The following is a 21,911-nucleotide window of genomic DNA, read 5'->3' as shown; positions in this document are numbered from 1 at the left end:
AACTCTGCCAATCAGCAAAGCCTCAGGAAGTTACAACCTAGGCATTTTGTATGTAGTGATAATTTTATTTCATGTCTGCAAAACCACACCGTTTTATTAAGAACAAAGTATATTCAAGTTAAGATGGATTAGATTTTATTAATTTATCAACAACAATGAGCAGGATCAGAGGACTGACCTACGTGTTCCTTCTTTCATGTTGAAGTACCACTTAAATGCAGGAAGGGAAAGCAAAGGAAAACCATAAAGAGTGCATCTGCATCATAGAGAGCAGCACTGGGAGCCCGAAGCTGGACCAAACTCAGGTGTTTCATAGTGCAATGTAGACCTGTGCACATGACCTACAGTCTTGACACAAGCTCCTAAGGGACATGGCTGCAGCATGTCAACATACACACATCCTTAATGATGTCCGCCCTGATCCCTCCACCCGAGACAGCAGCGCATTGCTCCCTGTGAACTCTTCTGCCTGCTCCCAGCACACCTGAGGTGTCGCCATTGCTCTCCATGGCGTGATGCAGATGTCTCACATCTGCTGAAAACCATCTATTGCTCTTTCAGATTACAGGTCTTGTTTAACAGGTGCTTTTGTTCCAACTCTGACACACTGAACCAGCATCTCTCCCATACTAATTTCTGATTTGAGTACTGTCTTGGTTTTTGCAATCCCTTTGTACTGTGGCAGATTAAAATCTAAATCACGGTGATGTACTGACACTATAAACAGATATCTCTTGAAATAAAGTTGTGATCAAAGCATCAAGTAGCCTAATAAAACCCAGGTGGCTCCAGCTTATCACATGCCACATTTATTATTTCAAGTGGCCCATTTAATAGATTTCCAGGTGGCAACAAACCTTTTGTTGCCAGTTCTTTCATTTCTGGCTCTGCTTATGTATCTGGCACCTTCTGATAAGAAGGTGTAATTTCAAAAAGAAAAAAAAAAAAGTTAAAAAATACTTATTTGAGGAGACAGGCTTTTTGCCACAGTTGGCAAAACCACAGAAACCAGTGTGGCTTTGTATTATTCACTGTCTACACAAAGCTTAGTTAATTACAAAAGAGATACCAAATGACTCATGTTTGCCATAGTTTTCTGTGGGCCAATGTGTTTGTCCTGGAAAGTAAAAAAAATTAATGGTAACTTTAAGACACTTAAGCTGAAAGTTTTAATTAAAACGACAGTTAATATTTTTAACTACTTTTGGAAGTCTTTACATTTAAAAGGAGTATAAGCTCTGACAGTAAACAGATAAAAAAAAAAAATGCTTATTTGACATTTATTCTTCATTTTAACTTTGTGCTTTATGCATCCAAATACATCAATTAAGTTTTTGCTCGAAACGTCCTTATAAGAAAAATGGCTTGGAAGATTCAGTCAAGCATCACAGAACAGAGCACTGTGAATAACAGGAACCCGTTTGCAAATGTCATTTTTAAAAGTAAAACCAAGAGCTTGAATTCCTACATTTGAGGACAGAGGGACTTTTTGCTTTTAACTGTACACCACTGCATCAAAGTCAGATTTTAGAAGGGACTCCCTCATCCCTCACCCTGCCATCCATTATTTCAAGCAGTGTCTTGCTTTCCCTCCCCTCCAAGTGCATTTTCGTTTCTCACCTATTCAATATTCACTATTTCAATTCCTTTTCAAACAAATGAATGGATAAAATTTTTGCATGGAAATCCGTTTTAGATTTTTAAAATGCTATGGCATTTAGCCTTCCAAACCCCCGTTTGCCTTTCAGTTGTAACTGTAATTTCAGTTTCAAAATTAGGCAAGTAGAGATGCCAATATTCCATTGAAAGCCATTAAGACCTGGACACCCAAACTCCTGTGCTGTGTCTAAACTCTTTAAGCAAGTATGTATTTGTACAATGTTTAGGACAACCAGAGCCAGCTGACGCCTCTGGGCATGAGCAGAGTAACGTATAAATCAGGTTGCGCGTCCTAGTTTGAGGCCTACACAGCTTTCAGGATGGGAACACTAACCTTTTTCCAGTTTACATTTAAGCCTTTCTTATGCCCACTCCTCGCTCCATCACCTCAGTATTCCTCTTATCTTCAGCACTTGGTGCCCACTGGAAATTATCGCTATGTTTTCAATTCCAGTTTCAATAACTTGATTAATCCCAAACCAATCCTCAACAGTCCCTTCCTCTAGTCTTCCATTAGTTAACACACTACCCAATGATTTTAATACTGCACTATCCTAACAAGCTACAAGAAAAAAAGAAGCACTTCCAGGGAGACACTTCATTCCTGTTTTGCTTTGCAATTATTCTTCCTATTCCTGAGAACTGCAATGTTTGATCCAGTTCCTGAGCAACTGGCACTGCGAATTTGTCCTTTATGTATGTGATGGGAGCTACATAACCAGAGAGCAACACATCAAGTCTAGTAAATTATCCTCATAATATAATAACAGAATTTAAAAAAATCCTACCCTTGTAGCATTAGTTATTCCTTGTAAGAGCCAGTAGGCTCAGGGGACGAAGACCTTCAGAATTTCCCAAGTAACAAAGACCTCCATTTTTAAGAGTGCTTGTTGCTCCACTGCGTGAGAAAGGCTTTCGAGCCTCACTGTGTACCAGGAGTGGCACCCAGTGTCCAAACTGCATCCTTACAACAGTGTCTTCAATTCCCTTTTCAAACGATCTTCCCTCATTCCTTCCTCCCAGGCTTCAGCCACAGAAAATCAGCGGCTCTATGTTTAAACTGTACATTTCAAAAAGCATACTTTAAGTAAAGCACTTTACATAAAGCTTTTGCCAAACTGTTTTAATCAACAGTGCATAGATGAATCAAGTTTTCAACTATTTAATGCGGAGAACAACGATCAAGTCCAATAAAATACTTCAATTAAGCCATACATCTACGCATTTAAACTCTGAATGAAATCAACATTTGTGTAGACTATGGTCTTTCAGCTGTACTCAACAACTGACTTAACAGCCACAAGCTGATTTATTCCCAATCATTGGTAATGCTTTAATAGCCCAAGCCAGTTTTCCTAAATATGCCTTGCTGGAGGAGAACTAAAAATCACTTAAAGAATTAGGGAAAAAAAGTCCCTATATTCATGTTTTGCAGCTACGCAGGACTTAAAAGATCATCTGTTGTGCTTGGCTAAGACAACTGAGTGAACATAAGAGTAACAAATCTAGCAAATAAAGTCCTTTTGTTTCCTCCCAAAATTATCAGAAGGATAAGACTTAGGTTTAAACAAGATTCAGCACCTGGAGTAAGCCTTAAAGTAAGCTTCTCCCAACCTGCTATAAAAGCTACTATTTCTACTTTCTTTTTTTTATTCCACTATCAGAAACAAATCAGAGTTGCATAACTGCACTAAACCACTTAATGATTAGAATGATTATCCTAAAGCATTAACCAGCTATTAAACTACCAGTAGGTAAGAACGCAATATGGAGCAGTAAAAACTGTTAAAAATTAAAAAAGAAAAAAAACAACAACAACATGGGTGGGGGGAACAAAACTGTTTACATTTAAACATGGAAGTCAAATTGCGAATACCCTTTTCAGTAATTTTGCCAGATTTCAGCTGGTCAGTTTTCCTGTTTCAGTAATACCAAAATCTAACACCCACCATAACCCCTCTCCCCTCAAACAACAAAGTCTAGCAGTGCCCATCTTTCTTGCTATCTGCCTTGCATATGCTAGTTCAAGGAACATTACATGCACCTCTCCAGGAGTCAAATGCCTTACAGCTAAATGAAATTCTGACTTCGTGTGAACGTGAAAGATTAGATCTCAGTTACACGGCAAATATCTCTGAACCAGCTTTCCTTTTGCAACCAAAGGCACAAAACTGGCACAATTCAACAGTTTTATCGAGAAATCTGAAATTGTGATGTTCAGTGCCTGCAGTGTCTCCCTAACGTCCCCCTCTAAATTTCTCTGCTGCATAAATGCACACTATAAAAGCTCCAAGATACATCACACAGATTAGGCTTTTATATATAAATATATACATACACACACATGTATAAGTATAAATATATATTTTTAATATATATATTCACAGACACATACTGAATAGCATGTTCAAGCCTTGTTGAATTGCTTCCCTGTTAAGATTTATTTTGTTTCTATGAGACTTCCACTTGCAAAAAACATGCACACACTGCAGAGCAAATATATCCCTGTTAGGTGCCTAATATGGCCAGGGAAACCATTTTGATTACTCTGTGCCCGCTTATGCATTGTCCTACAAAACAATAAGATAGAACAGCAAGAAACGAGCAATTAAGAGAGTCTGAATGCACATCGGGAATCACTAAAATCCACACTAGCCAATTCAGGAACAATATGACTGATGAATAGACCATGTTATATTAGGATTGTTAGCAAGTGTTAAAAAATTATCCTTAGCAGATGTCCCTTCTGACCTAAATATATCACACACAGAACATGCCTATCTTGTTTTCTAAACAAGTTTTAAATCTTCCCTTTTCTATTACTGACTCCCCAATGCTGCATCTTCATGTTGGCTACAAATACATGCGTCAAGGATTTATCATACTAAACCTACAAAAACATACAAGTATTCTACTGAAAAGTAAATAATCTATTTTAATGTGTATTTTCCTACTGCATGAATTTACACTGAACTGAAGCATGTAATCCAATAACTGTGTATTCAGCAAACAGTGAAACAAAAGTGCTGCAAACTACAGCAACTTTTCAACCAACACACCACAAACCAAAATATAGTAAATGCCTTTAAGTTAGATGGGTGAGAACAATCTTATCTGCAATAAATACATATGTAGGTACAGTCAATAAGGAGTTTCATAAATTTAAGCTACTATGCACTATGGCATGTGCAGCTACATACACCCTGCTCATCTTCAGTAGAGCTTTAAAGAAGTTATTTCCATTTTGCCTCTGTTAAGATTCAATACACTTGCTTATCAGACTACAGCAAAATGCATGATCTGCTCAGCTTGAGCTTTTGCAGTTTCTTCATATATTTTTATGACAACACTGGAGTTAACATATATTCATCGTAAGTAATGCTAAAATATAGACATCAACTTAAAATTCACTAAGGATTTTTCTCTTTTCTATCAAAGACTAGTATTTCTCTACAAAATCCCTTCTGCTTAGTAATCTTTGAGAATCAATTTCTTATCCCTTCTACTGCAGTGCTGCAGTTGGTTTCCTGTTAGCAAAATGGATTTCAAGTCTGTTTCTTAAGTATTCAATTCAATATTCAGTACAGAACCTTGGACCAATAACATATCTGTCTTTCAATCAAGAAAATAAATGCTATAAACACAAAAGTTGCTTAGGTTTATTGTGTTCTATACCTCTAGTATGTAGCATTTTCTTCCAGAAGAGAACACTGGTCCATAATTTTTCCAGACTATGCAGTGGAGAACATAACATTATGGAGCAAGAAACAAGAACCAAAAATATTTTTCTACATTTACTACTATTACTTATTTCAACCAGTTTATATAAGTTTTCACCCAGATGTATGGATTTGACTTGTTCAATAGGACTATAGGCATTTCCTTCATTTTGGCTCTCAGAAAAAAAAATACCAGCATGTAGGATTTCCTCATTTTGCCATGCTTTTCTACAGCTCCCTCAAGTTTATTGCAGCATTCTTCAGGGAAGGAAATGGCTACATACTTGCATTAGCTAAAAGCAAAAGACGGGGAATGAAAAGAGGTAGTAAGAAGGTGTTTAAAGAAGATTCTCTTCCTCTTGATCCAGTCACACTGGGAGAAGTCTTACCAAAAGAGCAAACAAGTGCAGAGGCAAAATAACTGGCCAAAGCTTTGGGGGAAGAGAGGAACCACAAGCAATCAGTCTCTTAAGAAAACAGGTCAAAACAAGACATGCAAAAAGCACTGTGAGAGTGACCCAGGCAGCCCAATGGAAATGTCTACTCTTGTAGCATGTTGTCTGACACCGAAGAACCATAACCAGAGATGAAAACTTAGCAGAGTTGACAGAACCATCTTTACGTGGTCTGAGCTTCCTTCTCGATGAAGGTTTATTTCCTCCAAAGCAGTGTAAAGCTACTACTTTTCTAACTCAGGCACCCAAGGCAACACCTATCTCGGTTGGGTAAGATGGATACAGGATCTACCATGATATCTATTAAATGTAATAGTAATTGCCTGAAAAAACTTTGTTTCCTTAATATACAAACAGTTATACCCTGACTTCTTTCCTGAACTGCAGTACAGTAAAACTGAAATGCTAAGTTAAAGATACATTACATCTGGGGAGGGGAGGGAGGAAGCCAGCAGATTTCATCTTTGCCATATGCTCACAGCAATACCGTCTCATAAACTAATCTGTAGTAGAACAGCTAAAAGAATTACTTGGGAGTCTCTGCTTTTAACAGGAACTAGCACATTAGACAGTGTTTACCATAATATTTCCACAAGTTGATGATAAAATAAAAACACACGGTCATTTGCATCTGTGTGATTTAAAGTGTGGGGGAATACAAAATATTTTCATATGTCAGGGTTCTTGCATATTCCCGAAATGGAGCAAATTAAACATTAAATGAATCTGTAAAAAAACAAATAACCTTCAGATTTTTTGTAACTCATTAACAATTATTTTTAAAACTTTTGACTACTTGGGGTACATGACCTGAACATTTTCTCTCCCCTAAGAAACAATAAGCATAAGGCTTAAGGTTTTCAAATCACAAACTGTAATAGAGGCATAAAATTCAGACTGATGCATGAAATCAAAGAACAAATATTAAACATCTGAACATACTTTATTATTTAATTGGTTTTCCTCTTCTATACACTTTTGTCTTCAGTCAAAGTTGAACTCATTATATTAGCAAAAAAAAATCAAATTCAGAATAGCTCATTTGTAATATTTTACCCAAATTGCAGGTAAAATAAATTGGCCTTTCATATTGCTGATTACATAAAAATTAATGAGTTCCTGCAAGTGTTACAAAACTATATGAAATACTCATGTAGCAAACTAAATGATCATATATCATGATTATAAATAAAGAACACAACTAAGGTAGAGCACAAACTCTGAAGTGAAAATCTCCCAGCTTCAACGGCAAAACTTGCAAAAAGTGAAATAGTTAAATGCAAAACTGAGCTGGATACAATGTTCCAGCTCATTCCAATGCCGACAGAAGACAGTTACATACAGCGAACTACCTACCACTGAAAATAGATGCTTGTCTAACTTCATTTTTAGAATTACTAAACAAGTATTCTTAAGCATAATTTTCAGTAAACTTCAGCATGGAAGTTATTAGATACGGCAATAATATCCATTGCAATTGTGGATTATTAAAAAAATATAATAATCAAACAAACTATGCCTGGATTTATCCGAATCTAGGCAACCATAAGATTTTTATGTTTAAAACTACTCAAGTAAAAATGCCATTTTCCTTTAAATATAAAAATATATTTTCCTTTAAAAAAAATAAAAAACACCACATAGTAAAGTTTTGCACTTAAAAGCCAATAACACAAACTCCTTTTGCAACAAAATTTTAATGGAATTGAATTTAAATAAAACATCAATATGCCTGGTGCTTTAAAGAGCAAAATTATTTCTCTTTTTCTTATTCAAAATTAGATGTTGAATGATGGGATTTACCTACCATTTTAAAGCATTGCCTCTATAGTAAAAAATTAACTTCAAAATCCAGAAATGCAATAAACACAGCATTTCAGGCATTTCGTGCAATACTGTCAGAAAAGGAATAGTTTATATACATCCTCGGAACGTCTGCACAGTTCAGTAGTATAACCCCTCTTAAATAACCTCAAGAAGTTCCACCACAAGTGCTATCTCCTCTTCCTTAGTTACAGGTGGTAGAACTGGGACACGAAGGACAGAACTTCCAAAACAAGAAAGCTCCTGTTCTGCTTTTAGGTACATATACAAAAGTTTGAGTCCAATTCTAGCTACCTATACGGTTCCTTAGAACATGCAGCACATTTAGGCTGATTTCAGAAACAAAACACTACCGAGTCAGTAGAGCTGTATTTAATTCAATGCACTTTGTAACATATTTTCGGAATTCACTTGTATAAAAGATTATATGAACCTTATCAGATGAAAATGATTTTTATCCCCCTCCTGCCTGCAAGCCCCAGGTCCCCTGGCTCAACAGCAGCCAGCCGGAGCTGGTATGCTGGGTACGAGTGCCCTCTAACGGGGGCTCCTTCCAGACTGCCTGCTACCAGTCCACAGGCTGAGTTAAGAGCTTTAAAATGGAGATGAGGATGCACACACGTACTCTTCACCTTTCTCTGTCATATTCAAGATAATTAAAAACACTTTTTCCTAGAGCTTTATCACAAAAGCATACTTTGGAGTATATTGCTGCTTGTGACGCAGACACGTCCAAGTATCTGTACATACAGGGCACTTTAGATTGTGCCCTGAAAATTAGCCTTTTATCTGAATTTATTCTTCTTTGCCCAATAAAGACAAACCCAGTAGAGATAAGTCAGCACAATATGAAAACTTAACAAAACATGACCATGCTGCATGCCTGCTACTCCACTGAACCATTACAATTATGCAAACAGTGCCGATATTAGCTTCCCTTTAGGAAACAAATCAAGAACTCGCACTAGTGACAGGTAAAGCAGAAAGGTGTGATTAGCAGCTTTATTAAAGAACCTTGGTTATATGATACATCTTATAACACGACAATTAAGCACACGTAATAACCAAACTCTCTGCCAATCAGTATTTTCCAGTATCAGTTCTGGCCGCTCACATTAAAAAAAAAACAAACCCAAAACATGGAAGACTAGATGAGACAATTCCGAGTGTCTAGCAAATGACCACCCACCTTCTGCCACAACCACCTGAATTCCTCACACAAATTAATCCTCACCAAGTCTACAGACTACTTCATTAATTCCTTACACACAAATGATAAATTAAAAAAAAAAAAAACGACTTGGAATTCAATGTCCTTTTTACATATAGCACAAAGTGAAACACATAAATGCACACACAAACCTGATGGGCTTTTGCCAGCACTTTGCAACTGATAAGTCAACATTTATGTAGTATGTTTTTTTTCCTAAGTTATTACAGGAACGTAGGAAAAATACAGGTGAAGACTTCAGATAAACGGACTATAACTCGAGCCAGAACCAAGGCTGTGATTTAGGTGCTTTTGGATCATCTGTTCCAGTCCTAGTGAAATAAAACTTTGATTTCATATAACTGGATTTCTGCAAATCATAAACATTCCATTTTCCTACAATAGCAGGCAATACACATGACCACCTCTATTTTAGCCAACTGTGATACCTAAAGAGAATAAACCTGAACAAAAGAAAACAGCAAGGAATTTGTCAGCTGAAATTGCATCTGCCTATTCAGAACAGTTACAGCAAGTTCTGTCCTGAAACAGTATGAGAGAAATAAAAGACCTGCCTACAATGATAAAGCTTTGAGTTACACTAGCAGATTTAAAATGGGAATAACTGAAAGTTGTTTTCCCAAGAAAAACTGGCAGAATTTAGCCTTGATAGAAGCCTTTACAGAAAGGACATGAATCAACAGAAATAGGGGGCTGTGATCTAATGACATCAGGACTTCTACAGCAATGCTAGCAAAAGAAATCAGCCTACGCATTGTCTCAGAGATCCTGGTTTGACCATATAGGGGTTTCAAACTACCTCTCTGGTTGTACTCACAAGGCTGTTTGTGGAGCTACACTATTAACTATTAAAGCAAAAATGTGGGTCCACAAGACTGAAGTCTGTTTTCTGACGATGTTTTTAAAAGCCAAAACAGTCCTGTAAACACCACCACACCTCTGCACTGAGACACAGTATGCTGGGAACATAAGAACTCATGTGACTGAGGTCCTAAGTCCCTATAATGCCAAACCGGTGCAAACCACCAGCTTCAAGAAACATATCCAAGAACAAGGCCTCCAATAAAACAGAAGAGGCTTCAACACAGCCAACACCTGCTGAGTTCTCACTGCAACAAGCAGCAGATCAAAAGGACACGTTCAGTTCATTGCTCTACCTTAAATTAACTTTTCTAAGCATGTTCCTTTTAGCTACCTGAAGCCTTCTGCTTTTGCAAGGGCCATATATCACAAGTCACTGTACTGACAACACCAGAGGCAAGGCTCAGCAGTATAACGTAGCTGTTACTACCCCTTGCCAATGAAACCCATGTAAAAGTACTATATAAGAGCTATGACATGTTTTTCCATATGCAACTGCATTTGAGGGTAAAGAAAACGGTGGTTTTGTGGAAATGTTGCATTATGTTACTTCTAGATGCTAGACTGACAATACAACTAAATACAGCCTACAGCACAGAAAAATGCAGACACTGGAGTCTTTAATCATCTAGATACTTCTAACCTGAAAACTGAAAAATTAACCTTCTCAGGTAAGAAGATAAAAATCATGTTGGGGGCTGGGGGAGGTATGTAGAAAGTGGACTCATCTTTTCATCCATAGCATTTCAGAGTGAATGTAATGAAAACTCTGCATAGTTGTAAAAGAAGAAAAAGTTACAACCTTCTAGAACTTATTCTGATGTATAATTACACAGCCATCTCAAAGTTTCTATTGGCATAATTACCGCAGCACTTAATTTATTATCTCAGCTTTCTAAGTAAGGTTCTAAAACATATTAGCTTGATATAAAATCTGTTTTGAAATACTTTATCAAAATAATGTCTCAAGATCTATAATGAATTACAATATGTATATTCCATTTTTAACAGTTGCTTTCCATGAAAGGAATATAAATTTCCATTAAGTAGGGAGAAGAGCTACTCAGTGAACAGCACTGAAGATAGAAACAACAAAGTGCAAAGGATTGAACTTCACCTGTCACTTAGATACAAAATTTACAGTCAAGAATAATACATTTTATTTCTTAGACAGAAAAGAGACCTCATGCATTACACCTTTTATGTAAACCTCAACTGAAAGAAAGCAAAACTATGCTCAGAAAAAGCTTACAAGCATCCTGAAGTGAAAGCAATTCTCAGAAAACTACCACCAGAACTGGGGTACTGCATCATTTCACAGAAATGCCTAAGCCAAAAATCCTTACAGCAGAAACTCAACTTTCCGTAAACAAGAGCTGAATCCATCAGCTGGAGGATGGGAGGGAGGTGCATGGGAATAGGGACTGTATCTGTACATAACAGAGTATGTCCTTAAAATAAAATACCTGTGTTTTGAGAAATAAATTTGATACCTATGAAGATTTAAGTGCACTAGTAATAAGGAAACACAGTTATCTGAAAAACACATGTCTGACAAAAGCCCAGAGTGAAGCCCCAAAACATTTGTGCTGAAGCATCTTTTGCTGAAGACTCAACAACATACCCCTGTTCTGTGATTTTCCTCCATTAGCTCACACATCATCAACCAAATTTCACCTACAGATTTCTAACACAGAAAGCTGGGTTGAACCTTCTCACCCTCTCCAAAAATCTCATGCTGCAACAGGCCAAAGTGTTTTAAGACTTCCCTGACAGCAAAAGCTTACCAAACAATGACACTTTGTAAAAAGGATCATAAGAAGACAACACTGTAGGAGAAACTTTGTAAGATGAAAAACACCTGTGGATTCACATAAATGGTAGACAATCCTCCCAGATTTGTAATGAGAATTACTTGAAGCTAAAAAAAAGTATTTCATGTTTTTTGCAGTTTCTAGATATAGTCCAATTCAAAGTACACTAAAAAATGTTCCTGAGTTAAAAGAACAAGTCTGGGTGTTTTTTTTTTTTTTGGGGGGGGGGGGGCTTAATCAAAAATTTAATTTTTGAAGCAATTTTGTTCCAGCAAGTAGTCAAAATTAATATTACCTCAGACATTAGCAGTGAGACAAAATGGGATCCTAACAGAAGCATATCTAAGCATATCAGAAGAAATGGTTGCTGCTAACAAGTTAAAAATGCATGTTTATCAAACTGATTCTTAAATGTCATGCATACCTAGTTCAAGTTCAAATTAAGGATATTTTCTCAGCACTCTCAAAAATGTGGTTTATATTAGATTTGCTCAGTTTGAAAAACGAAAGCATTAGCTTAAATGCATCTTGCCAATTATTCAACAGTTTGCTTGCTCAAATAACACTCTCCAGAACGTAAGCTCAATTCTCTTAACAATGATCACCTCGAGACCACAAGGCAAACAAATATTTTTGGGTGACCTGTTCCTAGAGTTCTTGCAAAATGATATGGAAGAAATGCTTTTTTGGGGTCTATCCATTCAGTTCTCAGTGCAGCAGATTAGGAGTTTGCCAATAGACAACCATACCACAGTCGCTCACCGTTTCCTCCCTTCAGGAGAAGGGCAGCTGGGGTAGTGTGGCCCCTCAGCCAATACAACAGTCCCTGCATTAACATAATATCAGGTATGCCCAAAGCCTGCTGCAAAATGCTTCCTGCAGGCCCAAAAACTTGGAATCTCAACAGGATCGTTCGTATTCCAGAATTTTTGACAAGGCAGAGGGGGAATACACTAAGGAAGATGCCGATACAATGTTCTTCTGACCAATGACAACAACATTAAGCATCATTCTGGGTGACAGAGGCACTGAAGTGTCACACCCTTATACTTTCTTTCCACATCTCTACATCTGAATTTGTGCAAATATATAAAGCCAGTTATGATACTGATATAACATATAAGTCTTGCAGGGAGGGAGACGCCTTGCTTGGTTTGGTTTTTAACATCCTGAATTTGAAAGTTCTGGCATGTAACAAAAGATTTCTCAACTGGAATACCTGTATCTAGAAGAAAAAAAGAAGCTTTTGAAAATCTGGCAGGACGCTTGCATAGGGAAACATGGCTCCAGGGAAAACAAACAAGAAGCATTTTTAAAACATTGTTTCTCACATTGGCAAGACAGAAAACAACTCCATATACAGCCTAAAAAGGTATCTAATGCTCAAGCTGGCAACCTCAAGAGCCATTTTATTTGGGTTTTCATCTTCCCTAGCCTCTATTACATAGGGCCTATTCAGCCCTTTGACCAAAGTAAAGAAAAAGCAGAATGAAGATTTGGTGTATTTTCCAAATGGTTCAGCCTGTTTAACTGTATTTCACTGAGAAAAATACAGAAAGAACACCTCTGGGGAAGATGAAGGCACAGAAAGAAGAGCAAACCCTAGCCAGAGCAGAAGTGAAACTAGCATAGTGACACTGATGCATGCCTCTAGCATACCATCCAGGTGAGAGAATCTCCACAAGCATTGCCTTTTGCACATTATTAACAATAAGATTATTGCCTACTTGCTAAAAAGGGAAAAACAAAGAGCAGTAACAAAGGCCTCTTTCCCAGAATAAAGTTTCTTCCCAAGCAGGAACAGCTGAACCCTGCATACCAGATCACAGACTTACAGCTTCAGCATGGTAATCCCCATACGGTGAGATGAATCCACCTCTGAAAAACTTAATTCACTCCTTGCTTGCTTATCAGCTACATGGAAATAATTCAGCCATTTTCTACAGGAAGAACTGAAGCATGGGCTATAATTAAAAATTTACATTATTCCAACCCTTTGAAGAGCTCCAGAAAAGAATGAATCTTTAAAACATATTTTAGGCTTTAATAAAATATAGCTCTGACTCAAGCACCATATTAACGTTAAGACAATTCAGATTCCCTTGTGTTTTGCCTTTTTTTTCCATATAGCAAATTGTATAATCCCACAACAGAAGCAATAAACAGCTCAGAAACCTTACCGAGTTGCAAAGAATTCTTAAAATAGTCTCTCTTTTAAAAGGCAGGGCCGAAGATTCTTTTGTAATAAGATATTAATTGAACAATATCTAATCTCATTATAAGCAAGAAAAGGCAGTTTATATTTAAAGATTAAGTAATCTTGCTCAAACTGAATTACCAAAATTAGATCGAACCAAGCTTCCAACCACAACTATTTTGACTATATTGTCTCTTTAGTTACTCTTGAAGTTAAACTCTCTTCAAGCCCTAACAAAGAAGCACTTCTACTAGCATCATTAACACACATCTACATTACAAAGATTAGAACTGAAAGTCTTTATAAATTTTGTATCATTCTGTTTCAAGCCAATTATACTGACTTAATGGCACTAACAAAATATCACTAGGATCAGCAAGGAAACACCAAGACAGAAACCACTGATGCTACTTCCAGCTTCCTTGGAGAAAAGATCACCCAGATTTCAAGTTAACCAGAGACTATTAAATTGACAAAGCTCTGCTCTCCAGGCTTTCAATGAGTACTTAACACAAATAAATCCACAGAGAGGCAATCTATATACCTGACAATGTACATAGGTGTATGTATGCATATAGACACACACACACAAAGCCATTTTCATAAAAAGCTTTAAAGTCTGTATGAATTACAGACTGGAGACTAATGCAACTTCCTGCGTGGACAGTCTTAATCCAAAGTTAAGTGTGTCCACATAATACAGTATTTATCTGTACAACTTTCCTTATACAGACAAGCTTTCAGCTGGATACTCAGTATGGCATAGCAAGCAACCCACTGGTGCCTCAAGTCAAACAAAAACACTCTCTGATCATATACAAGGTTCTTAGCCACTGTGGAAAAAAATAAATCATTTTTTGCACATATGGATTTTATATTCTTTTAAAGTTTTTCAACACTGTAGCCATTACCTTCATCGAAGTCTGCATCATCTTCTGTATGCTGAGGGAAAGGGAAGCAATTTGTGATTTCAAGTCTGTCATCCACCACAAGACCCAGCAGTACTCCTTGGACTACTTCATTCCCCTGGCCTTCTTCTTGGTAATGTTTAATGATCTTTAACACAACCTAGAACACAAAACAAGTAAATCATAACATGCAATGTTTTTTTTTGTCCTCAAACTACGTATCCGGAATTTGGAATTTGTTTAAGCACTGCATAAATTAGAGCTGCAAACCAAGACAGCTACTGGCTTAAACACCACCAATTTTAATGCAAGTTGAAGAACATGTAGCCATTCTAATATTACAGGAGAATTAAAAAAGAGACAACTACATGAATGGTCAAAATGTTCTAAAACATCAAAACAGGTCAAAACAGCTCTAAACCAATTTGCTGAAACACCCTTGTAAAATGAGATATTGATTTTTTTTACTTTACCTTGTTGCTGTAACTGTTAAAAGCTATTTTGCAGGGGCAGTAAGCTCCCTCCTGAGGGAAACACTGCACAAGAAACTAACAAAACACTTTAAAAGTAACTACGTTGAAACTGGTAGGAAGTTTTTAAAAGGTACAAAATACACCAAGTTTCAGTTGCATCAACCTTGAAAATTACATCTCATTGCAGTTTTACTTCAGGTGACAGTTTATATTTTGTAAACTGTGTCATAGGATACTTCAGAATAATGGTAAAAGAAGCACAAATTACTCATTATATTTTTAATAAAGTAATTCTAACTTCCTTCCCTAAATCTGCACTCTACAATGAATAATTCTAATGAGGTGATACTGTAAACTGGAATAGTATGAACAAAACCCCTTAAAAATAGTCAGTCATTTGCTAGAAATACTTTATACTTAAACAACATTTTATGCTTAACAATAAGAACCAGAACAAGCTAAGACACTAACCACAAACACAGACTTGAAAGAACTTACACCTTGTCCAGCTTAAGCAGGTTTTATTTCACTAATACTTAATCCAGCCAGCAAGCAATCATCTGATTACTACATTGTCATTAAAGCAATACTACTTTAATGTCTATTGGCAAACAGACTAGCCTAATAGATTACAGCTCAACCACCCTGAGAACAGATTTTGTACAAACGCTCGCATTTATTAAACATTCTACAGGGGAGAGAGGCAGGAAAATAACGTGAAGTTCATATTCACACATCAGGAACACATACTTGGCCTTAGCTTTCCCATTGGTTGTTTCACAGAACTTTATGTCACAATTTTAAAAATACTGTCAGTGAATTAAAGCACCACTATGTAGGTTAAAAGGAAGAAAAGGTGACTAGAAAATAAACTTTTTACAAATACATTGTCTTCTTGGGCTAAAATGGGAAAACCAAGACCTTCCACCTGCTGGAAGATGACAAGTGTCAGAGAATGGAAAAGAAATACCTTTCCCCAACAAAGCTGGATGTAAGTATCAAACAGAACTAAAACCCACTTGATTTCTTGTTTATTCACAGCATCACTCACTTAAACTTTCCCTTGCACCTAAATACAATTGCACTGAGGGCTCCTCAATCTCGGACGGGTAACGCCATTTCACCCCAATACACATTCACATCTGTCCCTCAAGACTTTTGAAGCTCTACTTTTTTATCCAATTTATTAAAGCAAATTTATAGAGCAGAGAGACAAAGACACACTTTGGTGATATAAATCTCATTTCATGGGAATATAGTAAGGAAATTAAGATCAGACAGTGAAGTAAAATTTAACAGTGCTGAAGACTATAGAGCAAACACCAGTTTGAGATCACCTGGATGTAGAAGAGGGATGTCTTCCACCATATAGCCAGAACATAAATAATATTCAACCTGAATCTAGTATAAAATTAAGGTTTACCATATTATTGCCATGGGCTCTGTCTTGCACAGTTAAGGAATCCATAACTGGAAAGATTACAGCACAGCATACTCTCAACCTACTATATAACTATTCTCACCTCTTCATATTTGTGTAAGCCTTACCTTCTCCTGTATTTTTCTCCTCATCTGCTCTTGAGTTTTCCATGCACACTGACTGTCCTTGTTACCGTGAATCCTGTTTGCCTCTAATTCCACTCTAGGAGATTTGTGACATGGCATCAATTTTATTGCAGCATTTCTGATGATAACTGCTCACAGAAGGCAGATGCAAATGAAATGAGCATCGGCCGTCATAAAGTATTAGTGATTTTTCAGGGAGATAAAACCAGGACTTCAAAACTCTTAAATGCTAATCAAATACCCCAATGTACAAAGAAGTTATTACACAAGTCCGCAGTTTTCAATCTCCAGCCTGAAGACCACCACAGTTGTTATTCAGGGAGGTACAGACCCGTATTTGGGCCTACCTGCAAGCTTTGTTTCTAACGGAGTCTGAGAAAGGTAGCAGAGAAGGTCAGGAACTCTCTATTTCACACCCATTAGCAAGCTGCTGAAGTTGAGGTTTATGACTGAACTGAAAAATGCATTAGCCACCAAAATAATTTATAAAAAGATAAATTAACAAGTCTGAGAAATGCACCCACTGAAACACCATTCTTGTTTTACATTTTCATAGAATCATAGAATAGTTAGGGTTGGAAAGGACTTTAAGATCATCTAGTTCCAACCACCCTGCCGTGGGCAGGGACACCTTACGATAAATCATATCACCCAAGGCCTTGTCCAACCTGGTCTTGAACACTGCCAGGGATGGAGCATTCACAACCTCCCTGGGCAACCCATTCCAGTGCCTCACCACCCTAACAGGAAAGAATTTCTTCCTTATATCCAATCTAAACTTCCCCTGTTTAAGTTTTAACCCGTTACCCCTTGTCCTATCACTACAGTCTCTAATGAAGAGTCCCTCTCCAACATCCCTATAGGCCCCCTTCAGATACTGGAAGGCTGCTTGTTCTTTGTTCTATTTAGCACATAACACACAAGTATAGCAGGCTCTTAAACATGGATTGAAAAACCTGTTATCAAAAAACTACCATATGACTACGAGGGAAATGTGCACTGGAGCTTGCATTTCAGTACTAAAAAGGAGACCTTCAGCTGTGAAGTAGAACTATTTCTCTGGCAATAACAAGACCAGTTTCAAACATTAAAAACGTCATTTCCATTTATTTGCTAGTCTAGATACAGCAAGAAGGGCTGGTCACTATACAACAACATGACAACACCATGGCATTTGACTACACAAATCGATATTTCATACTGACTAAACCACACACACAGCCAAAAAATGAACACTAGCTTGTATTTAGACATTTCCTCAAAAAGACGTTATGTTTATGAAGCATCATAACAGCATCAGAATACTTTTACTGTTCTGAAAATAAAGGTAAGAAAGTTTACTATAAATAATGCAAGTAACAACACAGAGAAATACAAAACAATTTTTCAAAATGACACAGGAAAAGAAAAATCCCAAGGAAATCTAAATAAACACCATCTAACCCATCCTTCATCCTTCACTGCTGTACCACTGCTATATGAAATTAAGAGTAACCAAACCACATTCCAACTATTCTTGTTAAGTAATGCTGCTGTCCAACCAAGAAAGGCTACGTACTCAAGTAGAAAAATGTATCAAGTAATTTGACTTCTAAATTCTGATCCTCTGAACACGCAAGACAATAACTGCATGCAGCTTGGATCTAGTAAATACAATTAGTATGTAAGAAATATTCAGGTACACTAAGACTCTAAAGGATATACAAATAATTCCTAAATAAAACTCAAGAGTCTTACAGCCTTGTAAATTTAGTGCTCAGAATACCAAAGTAGCCACTTGTCAGATTTTAATGGTCATTAATTCAGAAGTGCTTCTAATCTTAAGAACTTCAAAGCACTGCTCAGACATTAAGAATTAAGTCATACTACAAAAAAGAACCATTCTGAAACTATTAAAAACTTTAAAGATACATATTTTAGCTGCAGGAGTGTAGTGCCAAATTCTAACCTTGGCTACATCCCGACATCATTTTTTGTATTTCATTACAGAAATACCTGTAACATGAACCACCAGCTGAAGTATTGTAAACCTTGGGGAGCCTTGGGAAGATTCTGCTGCAGGGACGTGAACATGCCAAGATGCATGTTTCTGTATCTCTCCGAAGAGAGACAATAGCAAACCAAAGCACTGAAGCTTCATTTATGATTGTGTTCCAGAGAGCTGAGAGTTGCCGCATTGAAACCAGGTTTCCAGTACCTGTGCTGTGTCTTACAGATGGGATATCAGACAAAAGAGAGCTTCTGTTAGCCCACTGGATACATGATGCAACAAGCCGATTTAAAGTCCTAAATAAAACATTTAATTATTTAGGAATGCTTAACATTTTTTCCCACCCAAGAAAGCTTTGTGGGCACAACCACTAGCACCAACTACCAGCATCTACAGAGAGAGTAACACTGCTATGTAGGCATTCGCAAACCCAACAAGGGCACCAAATGTGGAAGGTGCCACAACACCCACATCCTCTCAATATTTAACACTAATGAAACTCTGATCAATATTTATCTTGGTAAAAGAGTCTTGAAAGTTATTATCACTAATAGTGTCTGATACATTCTGAATACATCCCTACTGCATATGGTGCCTTCTCCATATGTATTTTTAAAACTCAAACCATGAACTTTAAAGTGTTACAGCATAAGCAACTTTACTTCAATTCTTAGTACAGACAAAGTTCAAGAGAGAAATGGTAATGTTGTTTTGTAAATGCATAGGTATTAACTACTACTAACAATGAGGCACGCAATTGAGCTTGAATTGTGCTAACCTCAAGGATGCCTAGAATCAAAACATCTATTGGATACACATAAAATGTGTACGTGTCACCTCTGGAAAAAGTGTTAATCTCTTTAATAATATCCAAAACCATAGTAAACATTATACATCAAATTTTATACTAAGTTAGTGGCCCTGCCTGCTTCCCCAACTCGCACTACACCAAAAGCAAATGTACAACCTGTATCATGCTGAAACTTAACCTATTAGCTACACAAAAATGGAATTTAGTTACACAGGTCTGAAATCCTCAGGTAACCACTGAACGGCTTTGGTTTTAAACAGAAACTTCAAAAAAAAAAAGAGAAAACTAGAGCAGTATACAGTGAGACACCAGCAATGTTAACATTTTTTAATAGTTCCAGATGAGGTTTTTACACACTACAGATAAGTGCTTATCCTACAGTTACAAAGACATGTTCTGGAAGCTGACCAAGCAAAAACTTGCCTTCAGCTGCCTTGTCTCCTGGCTACAGCACTTGGTTAAGATGGTAACAAAGTCTCTCAACTTTCCTGCCAGGAGAAAAGGAACTCTGAAGCAAATTAGAGATACCACTGCAGTGGTTGAGAGTAAGAAAACGTGTGCCTAATACACATAACACTCTCCTCCAGATGATTAAGGAGACAGATGTTTAGAGACACACATGAAAAATTCCAACCTAATCAGAGCAGTCCACAGAAACATGTTCTAGAAAGAAAGCACTGTCTGACAGATTATGTGTCAAAAGCACGACATCAACAGGTTGATGCCCTAGTCTTTTAGGTGCTGGATATGAAGCTTTATAGCACAAGACTGCCACCACAGAAAGTTGTGGCATGAGTGAATTGAAGATCTGAGGTGAAACTTAGTTTTTCATTATGTACTAATCTTGAGAAATGTGACAATCTCTAGAGTCAAACACTGAATTCACTTATGTGCATATCCCAGCCCAACTGTGAGGATTTTCTAGATTCTCCTATTTAACACTGCTGATTTTTTGACCATTCCTGATATGACTGATGTCTAAACATTTATTCTTTTCTTCCTTATGCTGAACTTTGGAATAAAAACTCTTACAACTGTTAGATCCATTTTATCTTGTGAGGAAAAAGAAGACGCAACAACAACAAAAAAAAACACCAGTGTTTTCCATTAAGACCTTCAACATTTTAAAGGAACTGTTTTGACAGATACCTTCAATCCGAAGTATGACTGGTGGCCAAAAAAAAAAAAAAAAGCAACTTATTTTGATTCCCTGACAAGTAACCAAAAGGATACTTAATCTGAACATACTGTTCAAAATCTAAGGCCAAAAGGCCAAGACTGAATAGACCTGAAAGCAAGGTAACTCCAGAAGAACGTGATTTCTGAACTTGCTGTTCAGAAACAGCAAGTCTTAGGCCTCACTCTTCTGTCTAGCAAGTTGGACAGAAGACCTCAAACACCCACAATATTTTACCTTTATCTTGACTGGCTAGAGCCCTAACACCAACATTGAAAATACAATTCTTGGAATAGTAAGCTTACATTTTATGTCACTCAACAGCTAATAAACACCCAATGTTAAAATCATATTTGATTCAGTTAAAATCTGAACTTGACAGAAAATTTGGGCTTAAAAAACAATAATTATATAGGAGGCATACCAGAATGATACACGACATTTCATATCAACCCAGTCAGATGCAAATATCAAAATCTCTTTCTGACACGAGAGTGGAAGTTTCCTGGAGCTGAGCCCAAATTCAACTATTATGAGTAATCAAGGCATGTTGATCTGAGATCCTCAAGCAGGGGATACTACATAGAATTTCACACAGAAATTGGAAATCAAAGGATTTTGTTGGTTTTGTCTCATGCAGGTCTAAGGTGATTACCAAATCACTTTGGCAATCCATGTTAAACTGAAGGGAAGATACTACATCCTGAACTGTAGGGATTGGGGGAAAATGGGATGGGGACATTACATGCTTCAGTACTATTTAAATACTTTTGAATAGAAGGAAGCATATGAAAACCAACCAAAGCTTTTTGTTCCCTGGGTGACTTACTGCATCACTTGGTAACACGTCACCTGCTTAGTCTGTAAAGCCCAAGATTTAACTACAAAAGAGAACATCAGTAAACTTCAAAAAGTATGCAGCTCCACAATATGTAAGCTAGGCTGAAGAAAACTAAAACAATCATAACAGGTCACTGACTATTTTCATAGTATTTTCTATCACTTCTACTTGGCTTAGGAAACATATTACCCTGTAATTATAGGGATCTAAGTGGTTTACAGTATTATCCCGTGCCTCATAAAGTACTTACAGCCATCTAACAACGTTTTCCTGTGGGGTTTGGAGGGTTTGGCTTTTTTGGTGGGGTCTCCCCCAACAGGACAAAGAAAGTGATAATATCCATACACAGCATTAAGCTGGCTATAATATACCTTGCCGCTTTGAC

General features: G+C 37.0%; 1 protein-coding gene across 1 annotated transcript in view; it reads right to left on the bottom strand.

Annotated features, from left to right (window-relative positions):
- The window catches only part of EIF3H (eukaryotic translation initiation factor 3 subunit H), an 85,303-nt gene that overhangs the window by 50,380 nt on the left and 13,012 nt on the right, over positions 1–21,911 (bottom strand). Inside the window, exon 2 of the mRNA XM_062627137.1 lies at positions 14,672–14,828. Coding sequence (XP_062483121.1) covers positions 14,672–14,828 — 157 coding nt within the window. The remainder of the gene's footprint in view (positions 1–14,671; positions 14,829–21,911) is intronic.

The sequence above is a fragment of the Pezoporus occidentalis genome, unplaced genomic scaffold (genome assembly GCF_034315485.1).
Source record: "Pezoporus occidentalis ecotype Australia unplaced genomic scaffold, CSIRO_AGI_Poc_V1 ctg3, whole genome shotgun sequence".
Lineage (NCBI taxonomy): Eukaryota > Metazoa > Chordata > Aves > Psittaciformes > Psittacidae > Pezoporus > Pezoporus occidentalis.
Note: the sequence above shows the minus strand (reverse complement) of the source record. Positions and strands in the feature narration are given on the sequence as shown.